At 38.4% G+C, this 18,170-nt stretch overlaps 1 protein-coding gene across 2 annotated transcripts; it reads left to right on the forward strand.

Moving 5' to 3' along the window:
• Positions 1-622: 622 nt before the first annotated feature.
• Positions 623-18,057, forward strand: RAB23 (RAB23, member RAS oncogene family). 2 transcript variants are annotated; one of them, XM_053938385.1, is made up of 7 exons: positions 623-742; positions 2,973-3,174; positions 3,965-4,050; positions 9,220-9,376; positions 10,829-10,911; positions 12,175-12,267; positions 13,110-18,057. In XM_053938385.1, the coding sequence occupies exons 2-7, from the start codon at positions 3,020-3,022 to the stop codon at positions 13,247-13,249; spliced, it is 714 nt and encodes a 237-aa protein (XP_053794360.1). In that variant the 5' UTR covers positions 623-742; positions 2,973-3,019; the 3' UTR covers positions 13,250-18,057. The 2 variants fall into 2 exon arrangements, with proteins under 2 accessions (XP_053794360.1, XP_053794361.1); XM_053938386.1 differs by having other exon boundaries at positions 670-735.
• Positions 18,058-18,170: the final 113 nt, after the last annotated feature.

An 18,170-nucleotide genomic window follows, 5' to 3' on the forward strand; every position in this document is an offset into this window, starting at 1 on the left:
AACCACCCCAGCCAGGGACGTGCTCTGCAGTATGGAAAGGGGATTTAAGGCAGTGGACTTCTTTCAGCAGTTTAACTTAGAAAACCAACCAGCCAAAAAACGAAAAGAAGGGGTTAAGAAAGGTTAAATTTTCAGATTTTAAGACTACCACGTCTATAGTTATGCCAAAACTTATCTTGTTTAATATATAGCCTGGGAGCTAGCAGACCACGTACCAAGGTGATGGGCACATCTCGGTTTAAAAAAAAAAAAAGGGTGCTACACACAGGAAGGCAGCTGCCTTCCGTGGCAGCCTAAGGAAAACCCGCGACTGATCACACGGGTTTGTTTTCCAAGGAAGATGAGGTGAGGGATGCCGAGGTATAGGGAGTGGACCAGGAACAAAGGCATCCGTAGGCAAGGAAAAGATCACCCTTGTCCGGATCTTTCCTCAGGAACCCAGACGAAAACCTCTCAAAAGCAACTTCTCTCTCGCCTCAAGCCCGACTTGGGCGCCCCCGGGAGCGACTCCCGGGCACCCTCACGGCGGGGCCCGCCGCGGGGGCGGGGGCAGCGGGCAGGCGCCTCCCCGAGCGGCGCCCCCGGTCCTGACGGCGCTTCCGGGCGGGGGAGCCGGGATGTGCGTCCGGGTTGGGTCGGCCCCGGCGAGCGGTTTCCTCTCGCCTTTCCTCCATCTGCTCTTCCCTGCGCCCCTCCACCGCCGTGCCCTCGGAGGGAGCGCCGCCCGCCCGCTCCGTAAGGGGTTGGTGAGAGGGGCCGCGGCCGGGCGGGGATCGGAGCCCGGAGCCCGGGCGCCCCGGGCCGGCGGGAGCGGGGCCGGGGCCGCCGAGCCTCGCCCTCGGCGTGGCCTGTCGGGCAGGGCCGGGAGGTACCGGTGGGATGGATCCCCGTGCGGACACCCGCGGGTGGCTGCCTCTGTTCTCGTCCGAAATGGCCATCCGGCTTCCCGGTGCTAACGGGGCTTGCCGAGCTGCGGGTAGCCGGGTGTAGGCTAATGCAGGCAGGACACATCATCTGTCTGAGCGAGCCGAGCGAAGGGATCGGGGAGCCGCGCTCTGCCGGCACGGGTGCGAGTGTGGTGATGGGCAGAGCCTTGAAAACGGGAGTATTTTCCCCTCCTTCGAAATGAGCGTGATCTGATTCTTGGAAGGAAGTTTGCAGCTGCAAAATATTACTCTGATGATATCCCGGCACGGCAAAAAGTGGCGTAAACTTAGCTTTTATCAGGTGGACAGTGGTGAAGTTGTAGCAAGTCCGAGGGAGTCAAGTGAGACTTGAAAGCCTTGGAACAACTGGTTAAGGGACCAGGAACACAAGCAGTGTTCTATTCTGGCCTTCCAATCACAGGGAAGAAAGAGGAAGAGCCTGGTGTTACAGGCAGAATTTTGGTTTTTTGGTGGTGAGTCAGTCTACACAACAACCATGCTTGCTGGCAGTAGATGGGGCAGATCTATTTCGAAGGGGGAAGCTACTTTTACAAGAGTTAGTAGGACTCATTGAAGCAGTTTTAGACTAGATGTGAAGGGGAAAAGGGATAAAACCAGGCTCCTTAGAGAAAAGTTTGGGGAGGCATGCACTTGCGGGATGGGGGTTCAGAGAGTGGTGGTGAATAGGTTTAAATCCATCTGGCAGCTAGTTGCTAGTGGTGTTCCCCAGGGCTTAGTGTTTGTGCAAGTCCTGTTTAATAACTTTACTAGTGATCTTGATGAAGCCATCGTGTGCACCCTCAGTCAGTTCGCAGGTGACACCAAGTTGGGTGGGAGTGTTGGTCTGCTGAAGGGCAGGAAGGCTCTGCAGTCATCTGGACAGGTTGGATTGATGGTCCAAGGCCAATTATGAGATGAAACAAGGTTAAGTGCCAGCTACTACACTTGGGTCACAACAACTCTATACAGAGCTACAAACTGGGGTCAGAGTGGCTGGAATGGGGCCCAGTGGGAAAGGACCTGGCAGTGCTGGTCAACAGCAGCTGAACGTGAGCCAGTGTGTGCCCAGGTGGCCAAGAAGGCCAATGACACCCTGGCCTGTACCAGCAAGAGTATGGCCAGCAGGACCAGGGCAGGGATTTTCCCCCTGTACTCAGCGCTGCTGAAGCCACACATGGAAATCCTGTGTGCAGTTATGGGCTACTCACTGTAAGAAAGAAATTGAGGGGCTGGAGGGTGTCCAGACAAAGGCAGTGAGGGGAAGGGTCTAGAACACAAGTCCTATGAGAAATGGCTGAGGGAGCTGGGGTCATTTAGCCTGGAGAAAAGGAGGCTCAGGGGAAATGTTATTGCTTTCTACAGCTACCTGAAAGGAAGTTGTAGCAGGGTGGGGGTTGGTCTCATCTGCAAGTAACAAGCAATAGACAAGAGGAAATGGCCTCGAGTTGTGCCAGGGGAGTTTTAGGTTGGATATTAGAAAAAATTCTTTGCTGAAAGGGTTATCAAGCATTTGAACAGGCTGCCTGGGGCAGTGGGGCAGCATCACCATCCCAGGAGGTATTTAAAAGATGTGTGTGCACGTGGCACTTAGGGACATGGTTTAGCACTTTGTAGTGTTGGATTAATGATTTCACTTGCTGATCTTTGAGGTCTTTTCCAACATTAACAATTCTGTGATTTTGTAGTTCAGTGCCTTCATTGCTGATCTTTGAGGTCTTTTCCAACATTAACAATTCTGTGATTTTGTAGTTCAGTGCCTTCATTTCTTCATCATTAAGAAAAAAAGCCACCAAAACATCAGTGAAATATCTTTGCCTTAAGCCAAATAAATTATTTTCTACTTCCAATTTTTATTATTTTCAGTTAGTAAGTGTCAAACCAAAGCTAGTTACATAACTTGTCTGAGGTCATTTAAGGAATCCGTGACAAAGACAGAAATAAATTGTACTATCTATATATAGCACCCTAATCTGTGTGATTATCTTGCCTCTTGCTTTCTATTCACAGCATTTTTATGAACATAATAGCTATTTACTTTGTTGACAGAATCAGTAGTTTCCTGAATAAACCAGAGAGTCACCTGAGACGCAAAGATGTTGGAAGAAGATATGGAGGTGGCCATCAAGGTGGTAGTAGTAGGAAATGGAGCTGTTGGGAAGTCCAGTATGATTCAGCGATATTGCAAGGGGATTTTTACAAAAGACTACAAGAAAACTATTGGTGTAGATTTCCTGGAAAGACAGATCCAGTATGTATTAAACAGATGACATACTATTGATTTTTACCTCTCTCTCTATTTCTTTTTTTTGTTGTAATCCTGAAATTTAAGAAGGCTTGGAAAACAAGGCCTGCTGTTTCTGAAGCACACTAAAAGGAGTTGTTTTCTCTCTTGCAGTGTTATATCCCTTATTCTCCATCCAAAATTTAAAATTATAAATAAAATCTGGAATATCTGCCATACCAGGCTCTTTGATAAAGTTTGCTTTGTATTCTATCTCCAGTTGATTATTTTTTAATTTTTTTTGTGATTTCTTGTGAAGAAGTGAAACTGCTTATGATAAAAGAATTACACAAATTCATTAGCCAATATAGAAAAAATGTGAAAAAATTAGTGTCTTTATGCAGTATAAGCAGGTAATACACTATTATGTTTGGTAAAGTGGAAAGTCTTATGATAATGAGAAGTAAGAAAATTCTATAAATTCTGCAAGCTGATGAAAAGGCAAAAGCACCATTCTTCAGGCGCCTAAGTTTTGTTTTGATATCTATCTTATTTTTCATTGTAGAGGAAGAAGAGGAAAGGAAGAGGAAAATGTAATACAGATTGTTTGTAAAGAACATATAATGTAGTTGAGGGACTATTGCCATAGTATGTTATGAAGGTGAATGAATACTAGTAATAAGTTACATTATGTTTACATCCAGTTAAATTTGATTTGGATTACTCTTATAGTGTAGAAGCAGAAGTATTTCCATGACATTTGCTTTGATTTATTTCTGTTACTGTATTGATCACAAAACTGTCTTGTTTATTTCAGAGTTAATGGTGAAGATGTCAGGCTAATGTTATGGGACACTGCAGGTCAAGAGGAATTTGATGCAATAACTAAGGCCTACTATAGAGGTGAAAATACCATGTTTATTGTTTGGTAGTTGGGGTTTTCTTGGTCTGCACATCTCTAAAATATTTTCGTATCTTTGTAATAAGAATTTTAGTTATTTCATGTGTGTGCAAAGCATGTTTAGTTCAGCTTTTTCAATTCTTAAATATTTTTTCTCTTTGTGCAAGTTCCTTGTCTTAATTATGTCTGCTTTATGCAGTAGTGCCCTTTAGAAAACATTGAATAAAATGAGACAAATATCTGCACAGAAACTGGACAGAGTATAGACATTCAAACAATCAGATGCAAATGTATATTTTCCCTCTAAAATGTTTCATTACTTCTGTGAGACACATATCCAAAAACTGTGGATGAGGCACATAGCAATTAATCTAAGGGGAGGAAATCCAGCAGTCATCCTAGAAAGACAGTTTACAGGGCACAAGAGTTCTTTTGCTAGTACAGTCTGCCTCAAATACGTTAAAACAAGAGCAGTAACGAAAGTGTATTTATTTACTTCATAAAATAAACTGTGTTATTTGTGTAAAGGCAGTCTATCTATTTAACCAGTTACAAATTGCATACTTAAGCTTTCTTTGCTTATAATTTAACTATGGTTCTGTAAATATTTCTCTTTGGTTTTTTTTTATGGGAGAGATACAAATGACTTGGCAAAGATTCCACTGTTCAGTTCTTGCAAACTAATTACCTGAGATGGGGGGAAAATATACTGCTATAGTATAAAATTACCTCATTTGGAGATAAAATAATGATTATGCCAAGCTGTTTCAGGCTGCTACAGTCTTATGATTGTTTTATGTTTCATAATCAATTTGCTAATAGGTGGGTTTTTTGGTGATACTTCTTGTTATTGTCTGTGATTGATGATTACTATTTCCTCAGAAAAAGATCTTTTGTCATGTGGATATAAATAATTTACAGCTGACAAGTTGAGCATACGAATTTTAGATGGTAGTAGTTGATTCTCTTGGAGTTTCCTTTTCACTGTCCTGGCCTTTGGTCCTCTTGTGTGCTTTGCTCTCCCCCGTTGTTTTAAGCCAAAGACTTTTACTCCTGATTACTGAGACTGATAGGTTAGAATGTGGAGCATTGAGAAGAACTCAGGACTATACCTACTGGCCTCACTTACCACAAGCAACTTGCTGGTTTAAAAACAAAACATTTGCATGAATATCTTGAAATTTTGGTCATGACTCATGCTCAGCGTAGTGCTGTTAGATCTCTGCCTTGGAGTTCTTTGCACAGTCAGCCTGTACACAATGTAGCAGCATGATGAGTATACAGTAAATAGTTCCAGGTGTCAGATACTACTCTACACTAGACTTTGACTCATGAAGGACGAGGGAAATTGGAAGAGCCTGGAGTGCAATTTTGGTCTAGCCTCAGCAATCACACTATTATAGAAACAAAAAGTCAAGCTTACTTTGGAAATGCCAGGATTTTATTGCTAATTATTGCTGATAAGGGGAGGACACTTCTAAGATAGGTAAGATAGATGCTGGCTGTTGATTTAAGGTTTGCTTCTCCCACAGGTCACTGTCACACTATCATTGCACTAGGGCTTTTGTACTCCCCTGGGACACTGTGCATTGTCAGTTCTTCAGTGCTCACACATGAATGCTTTAGAGCCTGTCTCTGAGTGTTTCTTGTCCAAGGACCAGATTCATTCAGCCTTGCAGAGAAAGAGAATTGGAGCTGACAGTGGATTTGTCGTGTGATTTCCTGTGTACAGGCAAGTGTGTGCAGCCAGTGTAGTTGCATGCCCATGATCACACAGTGCAAGGAGTCCAGCAGCCTAAATTCAGAGTTGAAGGAAGCACTGTATATATTTAATAATTTCTCTTTTTTGTATTGTCCCATGCATCTTCTCGCCAGTTTCTGTGTGATTGAAGTAAAATGTTTCTCAAAGCAGAATTTGATCATTTCTTTGTGTATGTATCTTCCTTCTACTACCACTGGTCTATCTTGAAGATCCTTGTTAGGTTTTTGATGGAAAACAGACATATTGCTCATTAGTGTGTTACTCAGTTGCTGATTAGTCAAATTGTCAAGATCCTCATTTTGTTGCAAAATAGTTCATTCTTCATAATCAAGCCTTCATAGGATTGCTTTAGCTTGCATTTGTTAACCCCTTTTGTCTGTAGCAAATATGATAATGGAAGGCCTGCAATACTGCCCTGGTACAGTTCTTTTAGATACTGCTAAGGAGACATTCAATTCTGCTGAGCCTGTCAAAGACAGCCAGGACCCACAGAGGTTAGAACATCAGCAGTAAACGAGAATTTCTGTATGATGATACTGGGTTTTGATCTCAGGGTGAGATTGAACAAGTCACCATCAGTTTTATAGGGAATATGTGCTTTCTATCGTAGCCTGGAAAAGCTAAGGCAAAGTACTGAGTGAAATGAGTAGGGTCAGGTATAAAGCCCTGTGAGAGTCCTCTCATGGCAAGGAATTTCCTTACACTTTCTCTTACAAAGGCTTTGTACCATTATGAAAGGAAAAAAATGTGGTTGTGTAGTCTATGGGGTAAGATAGTCTGCTGAGGATCTTCAGCTGACAAGCTGACAAGCTCATGCTTTACTTGAATTAAGTAGCACTAGTGTCTAATTTTTTTTTCTGAATTGCTCTAGGTATAAATGTTATGTCAGTGATTCTGCAGGCAGTTGAAACATTTAAAAATATAGAGGAATTATCAACGCAGTAATTGCACACAATGTCATTTTCTTCAGTACTTTAAAGTAGCTTTATGGAAGAGCTTCTTACAAAGGAGCTTTAATTTAAAATATTCATTGAGAACATCCTGAGCTGTTATGCTTCTGTTTGATACTATCCTGAGCCTTTGCTGCTGGTGCCTGTTGATGTACATAATCTGTTTGACAGAGGCGGTGTATGACTCCATTAGCTGTGGGTGATTGATATAGTAATGTTACTGAATAGTGTCAGTGCCTGCAGAAAAAAAGGTGTTTATGTGGCTAAATTCTAGGGTTTGTCTTTTTTTTTCCTCCTTAGAACTCTTAGATGGATATTATAATTTCTTAAATTGTTTACATTTTCAGTAAAAATAATTAGTATTTAGCAGATTTCTTGAAGATTAAAAGAATTTGCATATTAAAATCTCTGCCCTGTGGTATCTTCTGTTGAACTCTGTTGCCATAATAACTTTGCACCATACTGAAGCACACTTCAGAAAGATCACAGTTGATACTGTTTTGCATTGAACCTGAGAGGAAAACTACTTTTGTCTTCTCTTCTTAAATAAGCATCTTACAGAGTTATTGGATTAGTTAAGTCTGATACTTATGATCCAGTGATTGAAAACTTTGGCAGATGTTTGGAAATGCACAATGACATGAGTGTATAGAATTTGTCTTTGTTTATGACACTTTGTTTTACTGTTTGTTGTAAAAATCTTGAAGGTCCACAAAAATATTTCAGTTTGATTCTTTATTAAAGCCTGTCATATAATTCCCCTTTGAAACGAATATGGGCAAGCTGAGGTATTTTTACTGTCCTTGGCCACTTCATTCTACCTGTACTATGTACATTGAATAAGGTCTGATGTAGTATGCTACCTTCTCTTTACCTACAACATACGAGGGCTTTTCCCTCTAAACTTGCTGTTACCTGTGGTAGCATTCAGGAGGAATGGGTGGAAGGAGAAAGATGAAGTGAAGGTCTCTTAGTTTGGAAACTTCACAAAGGATTTCTTGGTCTTGAAACTGAACAAAGTGATGTTTACAGATGGTGGGAGCAGTTTAATATATGCTCTCATCTCCATTAAGCTACTTTGTGAGGTAACAGGCAAATGCAAACTAACCTGCTTTGGAAAGAATAATGAATTTTACACCTCTGTCACAGGAATTGCATCAGAATAATTGCATACTTTAGAATACAGTGTGGACAGTAGAGAAAACAAAGTTTTACAACACAAATAATAGGGGAAATTATGGAAGGCTGCATTGCTGCTTTTTTACTGGTAGAGCTTCAGTTGAAGTTCTTAGGGCAGTTCTTATTGTTTTGTATAAAACTGTACCAGAAGAGTCTTAATATGCATGTGGAAGAATGTTAAAGAGCATCGGAAATCTTTCTGAAAATAGACTCTGAACTTGGCTTTTAAAAAGCTAAATAAAAGCAAACCTAGTAAGACAACTTGGGTGCTTTGTGCCAGAGAAATAAAAAGATAAACAGAATACAGGAGTCGGGGATACTTCATGAAACTCAGAGATAAAATTCGTACTGATGAAAAATTTTTCATGCTATATGATATTAATGTGAGATGTTCACCACAAGATTATACTAGAGTCTCAAAAACACTGGCTATCTATTCCTTTCATACTGTCTTACTAAATAACTAGTATTTTGAAGGCATATAAATAATGAAGTGTGCAAAGAAAAGCAGTTTCTGAAGAATTAACAAAGGGCTACTGGACAGTCAAAAGACCACACACTAATATTTCAGCTGTGGAGGTACCTTCTCAGTATCCATGGAGTTTAACTATTGTTTATTTACAAAACTGTAACAAAAGATTTTGTAAATTTTATCGTAGTGCTCGGATAGAATTATTAGACTATCTGATAGTATTAATTAGAAACACACTTATTTTCCCCAAAAAGCTACTAACAATTTACTTGAAATAATCACAACTTCATCTGAAAACTTTTTAAAGTTTTCTGCTTTTCAGAATCCAAATTACTGTACCACAAAGAATAACATGAAATGTGCTTTACAGATGCTGCATACAGGAAAAAAATTGCCTTCTGGCCTCCATTAATCTGTCTGTAAAACAGCAATAAATGAACCTCCCCTTCCCTTTTGCCAGCCTTTCCAGATCTCCTCCTGTTCCTTTCCCCTGCATGCATTCAGTATGCTGGAATTAGCTTTAAAGGTAACAGACCCATTTGGGATGAATATCTAGGCCTGGTTCCAATGTGTACTTTACTTGGATACAGCCATCATGAAGATGGCTGTAAAGATCAAAATAATATGGCAATGAATTTTCATTTAGGGAATCTGTGACCAGTGGCTTACAAACTGGTGGTAAAAGTGCGTGTTGATCGGAAAGACTTAAAAAATCCCTCATATTTTAAATGCATTACAATTTTTTTTTCTATTGTTTATTGGCTAATTTGTGTGTGTTTGTATTTGTAATTTATTTGTATATTTCTAGGAGCCCAGGCTTGTGTTCTTGTGTTTTCTACAACTGACAGAGAGTCCTTCAAAGCAATCCCTACCTGGAAGCAAAAAGTTGTGACTGAAGTTGGAGACATTCCCACAGTTCTTGTGCAGAATAAGATTGATCTTCTTGATGACTCTTGCATAAAGAAGTAGGAGTTCTATTGTACTACTTTTAAAGATCCATAGGTGCCTCCTGTATACAGAAGTTTTAAAAAAAAGAAGTCTGTGTGAGTTTCTGGTGAAGACTTAAGAGTATCTGGGTTGTCCCACCTGTGTCCTTCATTTAGACATGCCTTAGAGGTGGATGTTGCTGCATGAGTGTAGATACTTGGGCAGATGTGCTGCAAAGCTAGGAGCTTTCTGTTTATTTCATGCTGCATCCTGAAGCCAAAAGTAATAGAGGAAAGACATGAAAAGTTTGGTTCTGGCATAATATGATTCACACCCTTTTTTTTCATCCTAAAAATCTAAAACTATAGATTTTCTCTCCTATTAAAATTCAGTTACTTTTAAACTCTTCTGTGCACCACTGAAGGCACATTGTCTGTTTGGCTAGTGAATGCTTGCTAATATTCTTTGCTTTCTTTAATTTGATTTTTATTATTCATTTTTATCAAAACATTGTGACTCTATAGAAATAAATATGTGGTAATATTCTCAGACTGCATGGTGCTGAATCTTCCTTGCTGTATTTTTCTTTACAGATTTTATTGTCAATTCATTCTGCCCTTTTGTATGTAACTAATTTCATTCTTGTCGTAAAATCAGCTTAACAAATATGTTTATTTACCACAGCATTTCATGTAGAAAATAGTGCATGATCAAGTTGATCATTCTCCACTTCTTCAATTTCTATCATCTTCCTGAGAGATTTAAATTATTTCTTCTTTTTTTTTTTTTATTTGTTGTTTCCTGCACTGGCTTTCTTTGTTGTCTGTTTGCTATCATTGATGGCATAAATCAGCTTCTACTTCTTCTGCAAAGAATTCTGAGGATTTTTCAAAGGAAAAGCAAAATTGCATTTGAACTCCTCCTTTATTCATGGTATGTCCCTTAGGTTTGGTTCTCAGAATACTCTGTCTGCCTCAGTAAAATAATCTTTCTGATGATTTGATTTTCCTTAGGGATGTATTTATAAGTTTCTTAAACTTTAACGTAAGTTCTTTTTCACTTCACAGAAAAAAGTAATTCTTGATTTCATCTGTGCACTCATCTGATTGCATAGCATACTGCTTCTTTAAGATATACTTAAGGTTTAATTTTTGTTGTTGTTTAGAGTTTGCAATGATAGTGCTGTTAATTACAGCCTCCTTCCTTTTGATTTCACCCACACACTTCTTCGAACCCTTGGGAAGTTTTATTTAATGAAGTCAATAAATATTGGAAAGAATTCCTTTGAGTCATAAAGAAACTGCATGTAAAATACCTTCTTTTTATAGTGGAGACACTGTAAAGAAATTAAAGATTAAGTAATTTTGACTGTCTTGAATTTCTTAACCCACTTTACCATGTTTAACTTTAAGCAAAGCATTTTGTTTATAAGAATAACTGTTGACAAATGAACCAGATAAGGACTTACAAAGCCCTCTTGTGTTGTGCAGTGAGGAGGCGGAAGCGCTGGCAAAGAAGCTGAAGGTGAGGTTCTACCGAGCGTCGGTGAAGGAAGACCTGAACGTGAGCGAAGGTAGGCGCTGCCGCAGGGAGAGCAGTCCTGCCACTGCTCCATGGCCCCGAGCATCCCCCGGGCTGGAGCCAGCTGCTACTTACACATCCTCGCATGCTGGTGGCAACCCTCTTTATGTTCCCTAGCAGCACATCTTAAACACAGCTAAAATTACCAGTGGGTTAGGCCCATTTCTTCAGGCACATCTTCCTCTTCCACAAACACACACAGCTGCGATGTTCACAAGTGCCAGTGTGTTAAGGCACCTTCGTCCTAATGACTGTCAGTAAGCATGAGCTTTTAAAACAAATACACGTAGTAGAAGCTGAATTATTGCAACATAAATATTGTTGAACAGATTATTTTGTAATTGTTCAATAGTTAATAAATAATTGATAGAATAATTATTTTATATTTTAGTCATATTTAAATAAAGTACATTAAAAGATTGCATCTCTTGCAGTGTTTTGTCTACTGGTGATATTTGATTAGTTCCTAAGTACCGCTTTTAATGTACTTAATTTTATAAGAGTAGTGTTAAAATTTTGAGTCTCTGTCTTTTGTGGGCTGGGTTTGAATAATCATGTACTATACTCCCTAATGATATATTCTTGTTTAATTAGCCAAAATTAATAGTAAACTCCCTGTTTCTTCTCCATTAACATCATTCACCATGGGAAAAATCTGCAAGAGAAAATGTAAAACTCTTTGTATCATTTTTAAATGAGTTGAATTACAAATGTAAATAATCATAACACATCTAGGTTCTGAAAATTCTGCTTTAGTTGTATATTTTTTCAGATTCCGAGGTCAGCTTTATATAAGCCAATAGAAATGAGGGTAGCATTAGTTAATTAGAAAAACCTTGTTGCTGAGTTTTATTAATAGACTTATTTTACATGACTACTGTTTTTCTAAGGCTTCTTGCAAAATATATATATATTAAATTCCTACATAATTGTAACAAGTTCCAAGTTGCATTAATTGAAACATTTGGCAATATGTATGCACCATTTTTTTTTTTTTTTTTAATAAGAGCATTGAGATATTTCTGTGCAAGACTTCAGTACTGCAGACTGTAAGAGCTGGGCCAATACTGGAGTGACTTGGATTCTGCCTAGGCACACAGGCTTGCCCAGAGTCACTCACCAGGTTGTGCTAAACCTGGAGTGTGAAATGCACTTTTGTCACCATGCAGAATTTTGATATAATGGCATTATGGTGATGATGATAATGATTTTTAAGCATTTTGTGATATACCTTTTTTCTTTTTTAACTTCCCAGTTTTTAAGTATTTGGCCGATAAATACCTTCAAAAGCTCAAGCAACAAACAGCAGAAGATTCAGAAATAGTACATACAAGCAGTAACAAGATTGGTAAGTATACTATAATTAAAAAAAAACCCCTAGAAACAGTATTTTGTGCCATCAAAGCTTATGGTCTCATCTGTTTCCTTATGGAATTAATACAAGGTGAATCAGAGTCAATTATTACCTCCCTATCTTAGGATATCATCTCTTTCTGTAAAATAACTTTGTGACTCTTGAAAATTACAAGATGGTCAAACTGATGCACAGAAGTTTCTAGCTAATGCTTGGCAAGTGTCCTTTTACTAAATGCATTTAGCAAGATTGTGCAAGGATTTGAGAAAGATGCTTGGGTTTTTTAATGTAATTAGCATTACATAGCATTGCTCATCTTAGTGTGGACTTACAAGACTCAAGGGGAAAGAATCTGGCATGTAATCAGAAGGTGTTTGTAAGTTGCCTTCTGTAGGAAAACACTGAACTTCTGTAATTCTTCTTTAAAGCATTTCCGAGTCAGGTAATTTATTTTCCTTAAAGCACTCCGTTTTTATTCAGGTCTTTTACTTACCTTTATATCAACAAAGTTTCTGAATTTTAAATCACCATGTTTTTGTTCTGTTATATTACTCAACTAACCACAGCTTTGTGCAGTTAGTAACATACACAGATGAGTGCATATGCTGCCCTTGAATTACACAGATGCATACTAGCTTTAAATACTGCCTGGCTAGTAATTCCAGCTGCCTCTACTTCCAATTTAGCTGCAAAATTGACCCAAAATAGATGTAAAAACTAGTGTACACATTTGAGGTGCTCTACTATGCCTTAGCAGGTGTTTCATCTAAAGTGTTAATGTATTATGCTGCAAGCAGTAAACAAATACAAATACTTCTCTTGTCTGAATTCTGTAGGTGTTTTTAATACAGCTGGTGGAAGTCACTCCAACCAGAATTCTAGCACTCTTAATGGTGGAGATGTCATCAACCTTAAACCCAACAAACAGAGGACCAAGAAAAACAGAAGTCCTTTTAGCAACTGCAGTATACCTTAGACCACTTTTGGAAGAAATTAAGCAACTCAGAGAATTGGATGAAGTTGTGCAATTGAATACAGAATAAAGCCAGCTGTAGAGGTATTTTTACCGGTGCTTTAGCAAATCTTGTGCCTCCTAGACAGAGGGTGGATTTCGATGAACTTGCTGATGCCGTGGGTTTGTTGTGTGGCGTGAGACACCTGGTGGCGACACACAGAACCGTGGCTGCCTCGTGCACTTTGTACAGATTAGGTGAGCTTTTCCTTTTTCAAGGAATTACTCACAGAGCTATGAACTAGGTATTGCTGAATTGCAAAGCACATTTAATGTAAGGATAATACTTACACGTATAGGTACGGACTGTAACTCTATGGCCCAAGGTAATGTAGCAACCTTGCAATTAAATTTCAAAGAAAATATTAGAATTGGTTAGTCAGAACACTACCACAATAAATTAAGAGCAAAAAAACACTACTTCCTTTTATGCCTGACCATATTAATGTTCTGCCAGGATTCTGGCAGTCCTGTGGGTGCAAGATCCTTGCATTATATATATGTGTGCTAAGGTATATGTGTAAACATTCGGGATGAATATCTAGGCTTGGTTCCAGTGTGTTTGTTACTTGGATATCAGCTAATGATCATCAAATGGCATCTTCCAATTGTCCTTTAAAAATGTTGCATTTCAGATGAGGCTTTTGCCACTGTGTATGTTTAACTTGCTATATTTTGGGCCTAAAAGCTTAGATTTAAAAACGTGTGGTGCCAAAAATGCTCCTTTTTACCTAATGCTATGCTACAGATGTTTTGTAAGTTTGTTTTTCTCAGTCTTAACAGGTTGAACAAATAACACTAATAGCTGTTCAGAAGGAACATATAATCATATTCTTGTTCAAATTTGATTGTTGTATCCTGTGTCATGTTATGAAAAAGGAATTTTCAAAGTGATGTTACACAGTATTTATCGTATTTGAAATTTTTTCATAGATACCATAAACTAAGTTACAGGGATTCAAAAAAATGCAGCTGATTATATTACGGAGACATTCTTGAATGTTGTCTCAGATTTAAAATTAAGGAACTGTAATTCTGAAAGATGAGAGACATGGCAAAAAATTTTCAAAGTGCTTCAGTAATTTTAAAGAACTGATTTAGATGTTTAGGAGCCCAAATCTAACTTCAAGGTTATTTGGGCTAAGGCTCCTAAATCACTAAGGTGCTTTTAAAAATGCTAAGCAAGATATCTTTTATTTAGCAAAAACGAACACTTTCTAATCCTCTTCAAGAGCATGCATGCCTTTTAAAAACTATCCATTTTGTTTACATGTTTTTGTATCGTATGATATAATTTTAACTTTCTAAGATTTCTACACATCTGCCAGTGACAAATGCAAAATCTGCTGCTTAAAAAGATTGGAGTTTTAATAGTTTTATAAATGGTGTATAAGAATGAAAATTGGTTGAGTCATCCTGTATATTTTTGAAGGAAGGACTTTTCACTATGTGAATTCATGTAGAAAGCTTGACTGACTTTGTTTCTAAGTCAATGAGTATGAAAACTGAAATGTATTCTTATTCCCACTGTCTGCAGGGAGAAAAGTGAGTGACAAGTTATACACAAACACTAAAGATCTCAGAACTCTGTATTTTATGTTTACTGTATTAGGCTTTCTACCGAGTACTGCAGTTTCTTTGACAAACTGTTAGAGCTGTCCTGTTGCTGGCAAGGAGCACTCCATCCTCTTTGGTCTTGCAACAAACCATGTGTTCTTCACTGTAATGTTTCCTGTATTTTCTCTTGGATAAAGGCCTCTATTTTTTAATAAGTGCATTCAATCACTGTATGTATAAATGGAGTCAAGTCCTATCTGTCTTAGCAGTTTAAGAAGTAACGTACTTGGGATAAGATGATTGAACATCATGGGGCCACCTCACAGCTTAGGGGAGAGTGTATGCATGAAGAATTTTGACAACTGGTTTTAGTATGGAAACTTTTACATTTCACTGTCTGTCTACAAGTTTCATGGGGTTTTATTCATTTTTCATGAAAAGCAAACAAAACCACAAAGTGTTTGAAACATCTTTCTTTGCCTTCTTTGACTTTGTACAGCATACTGAAAAATATTATACATAATGACAATTTATACTGTTTTATGTTCTACTGTAACACACTGTACAATTGATACAGGCTGTTTGTATTTACAGTATGTCACTAAACTACTGCTTTTAACGACTTTTAGCAGTTGTTTCATAGGTGGAGACTTGACAGACTTGATAAATTTAAGATATGTTGAAATGTAGTGCATATACTTTAATGTAGGAATAGTTACTTGCAGCATTGCGTAAGTGAGTTTTCATTTTACTCCCCCCCTAAATCTAAAGTGGATCTTTTTTGTTGAGACCTTGCAGTGCTTGTTCTCTAATATGACTGTGATGGAAACTGCTGAAATTAGCATCTTTCTGGGAAGTGCCCTGCATGTATGCTGCTTGAAAATTTTGATTATTTATTCTTCTAGGGTCAGTGTGTAGATGTAAACCAGATGACCTGCATATTGCAGGAACCCTTAGGTATTCACATCACTCTTCAGTGGCACTAACATTTGCGTTTTGGAAGAAGACACATGCCTAAATGTTTTAGCACTTGTGTTCTCCCTCATGAATAATTTTTATTACAAACATTACTTCATTCTCCACTCAAAGTGTACTCATTAAAATACCATATGTTTTAGTTAGCAAAACCTGTAGGTGCAGGGCTGGTAATAAAAATGCTCTTCCCTTTGCATCCCTGGGACTGCATGGTGGGTGAGGATGTAGCTCTGTTACGTCCATGGTACTCTGGGTTAAGAGCAAGAGATTCTTGTGCCACAAGACACAAAATTCATTGCACTCCTGTATATTCTTTTTATATCTTAAATAGCTCATTGGCTGTATTACCTGAATCTTGCCACAATTTTTTGCCCTTGGCTGATAAAGCTACCACTAGCAGGAAACTTCAGTGATTGTTAATGTCTTAGTGAAATAGGGATTCACTAAAGAGTATGACACTACAGCTTTGTCACTTCTGTGTTGTATCCATTCAGTGAATGGGTGTTCTCCCAGCACGTGGGGCATCGTTAGATGCAAAGCAGTAATGCTAGGGATGTATTTCCAACTGGAAATAGCAAACCTCAAAGTTGTATGACTGATCACACGAATTTTTGTGCTTGTGCGTGTGTGGTTAATTTTAAAAAAAACTTTAAATATTCCACTTAAGACAATTTAAAACTTTCTTATTTTCAGTGTTTCTTAAGGCAACACTGTGGTAGTCAAAATGCCTGAATTACCACAGTCAGTCTGATTTCCTGTTTAATTTTTATGCTTCAGTAAAATATATCTTTTTATTTTCTTCATTATTGGGCTGCAGCACATCTGACATGAAATTTTCCTTCGCATCATTTCTGTAGAGGTGGGATAATCTAAAGAGCATTGAGCAGCTGAACACGCAGCACTCTGGGGGAGTTGTGTGGGGTACATGCACAAGACTCAGCAAGCCTGCCTTTGAAGCTTCATGCACCCTTCAGGCTGAGATCTCCAGGTGTTAACAGGTGATCTCTGTGTGAGTTCATCATGCAGCAAGCCAACACACATGCTGCTGCATTCCAGTGATACTACCTGAGCCCCTGCTGCTTTTCCAAGTATAGTCATAGACCTTCGGTTGAAGTTCCAGTACCTGAACACTAATTGTACCAAAATTAGAGTGCAAGGATGGTCCAGCAAGCTCAAATTCATCAAAACGACCTTGCTGTCTTTTTGTAGGAAGCAAAAGTTGTGCAGATCTTCTTTCTAATGCACAGATAGTACTGAGAGAAGAAAATAATTCTCTGCTAAATATGGCATCCAAGCAGATAATCAAAATTATAGAATGAAAAACACAGCAATGCTTAGATTTAAGATGAAAGGTGCTATAATGGAGTAAGAGAAACCTGCTAATGTTCCGTGTTGAAGTGTTCTATATGAGTTATCTCAATGCCAGGTGAGTCCTAGTACTGAACTGAGCTCATTCTCAGGTTTCTTGTAGAAGGATAATAGTGATAAATAGTTTGTCAGTTCTGCCAAATTCACTAAAGTTGATAAGAAAAATTTAAAATTACTGTGGACCAGGAGAAACACCACTCTCATTGTGAGGATTCAGATGCATTGTTACTAATGGCTTAAATGTAACTGGCTAGAAGAGGAAAAGTACATACCTGGTTTTATCATCATCATGATCTCAAGTAAATGTAACAGATTTGTAAAAAGAAAGTCAACATACCATAAATCCTCAATCAGAAGAATCAGTGTTTAAAATTGAGTGTCTTGTGTATGGTGTTCTGTAAAATCCCTACAAATTAATTCTGCTGTTCTCTTGTAAGTGACATTAGTTGCATCATGCAACTTAAAACATTTGTTTGCTTGTTGTTGGGTCTGATATAAGTCACTACTTTTGTGGTTATATTAAATTGTCAGTATATTAAATTTCAGAAATTGCTGTAACTACAAGCTCTGCAACCTCAATCTGATTGAGAAACATGTGCTTGATTCTTGACTTGTGTGTTGCCAGCAACTGGGATCCAAGGCAGCACATGAGAGCACTGAAAGGAACAAGTGTGGATGCCCTAGACAAATAGAAATGGTTTTTCTTAGCTCTTGCCTCTGATTTCTTTACCATGTAGTTGAAATACAAAATAGGGATTCTTTTCTGCTCTTGCTGGTAATTTTGCTTTTTATGATTGGTCTGGCCAATATAGTGACAAGGTTTAAGATTGTAGACATTGGAAGTGGCATTAAAGTATTATTAATATATCAAAGATGCCTGGTACATTTTCTGAAAATAAACAGGTAAATAGTCACTAGTGATTGTTAGTTGGGGGTTTTGCATTGTTTTGGTATTTTTTCTTTTTTTAGTAAAACACAAATCAGC

This window comes from Vidua chalybeata, chromosome 3, assembly GCF_026979565.1.
Source record: "Vidua chalybeata isolate OUT-0048 chromosome 3, bVidCha1 merged haplotype, whole genome shotgun sequence".
NCBI classification, from domain to species: domain Eukaryota; kingdom Metazoa; phylum Chordata; class Aves; order Passeriformes; family Viduidae; genus Vidua; species Vidua chalybeata.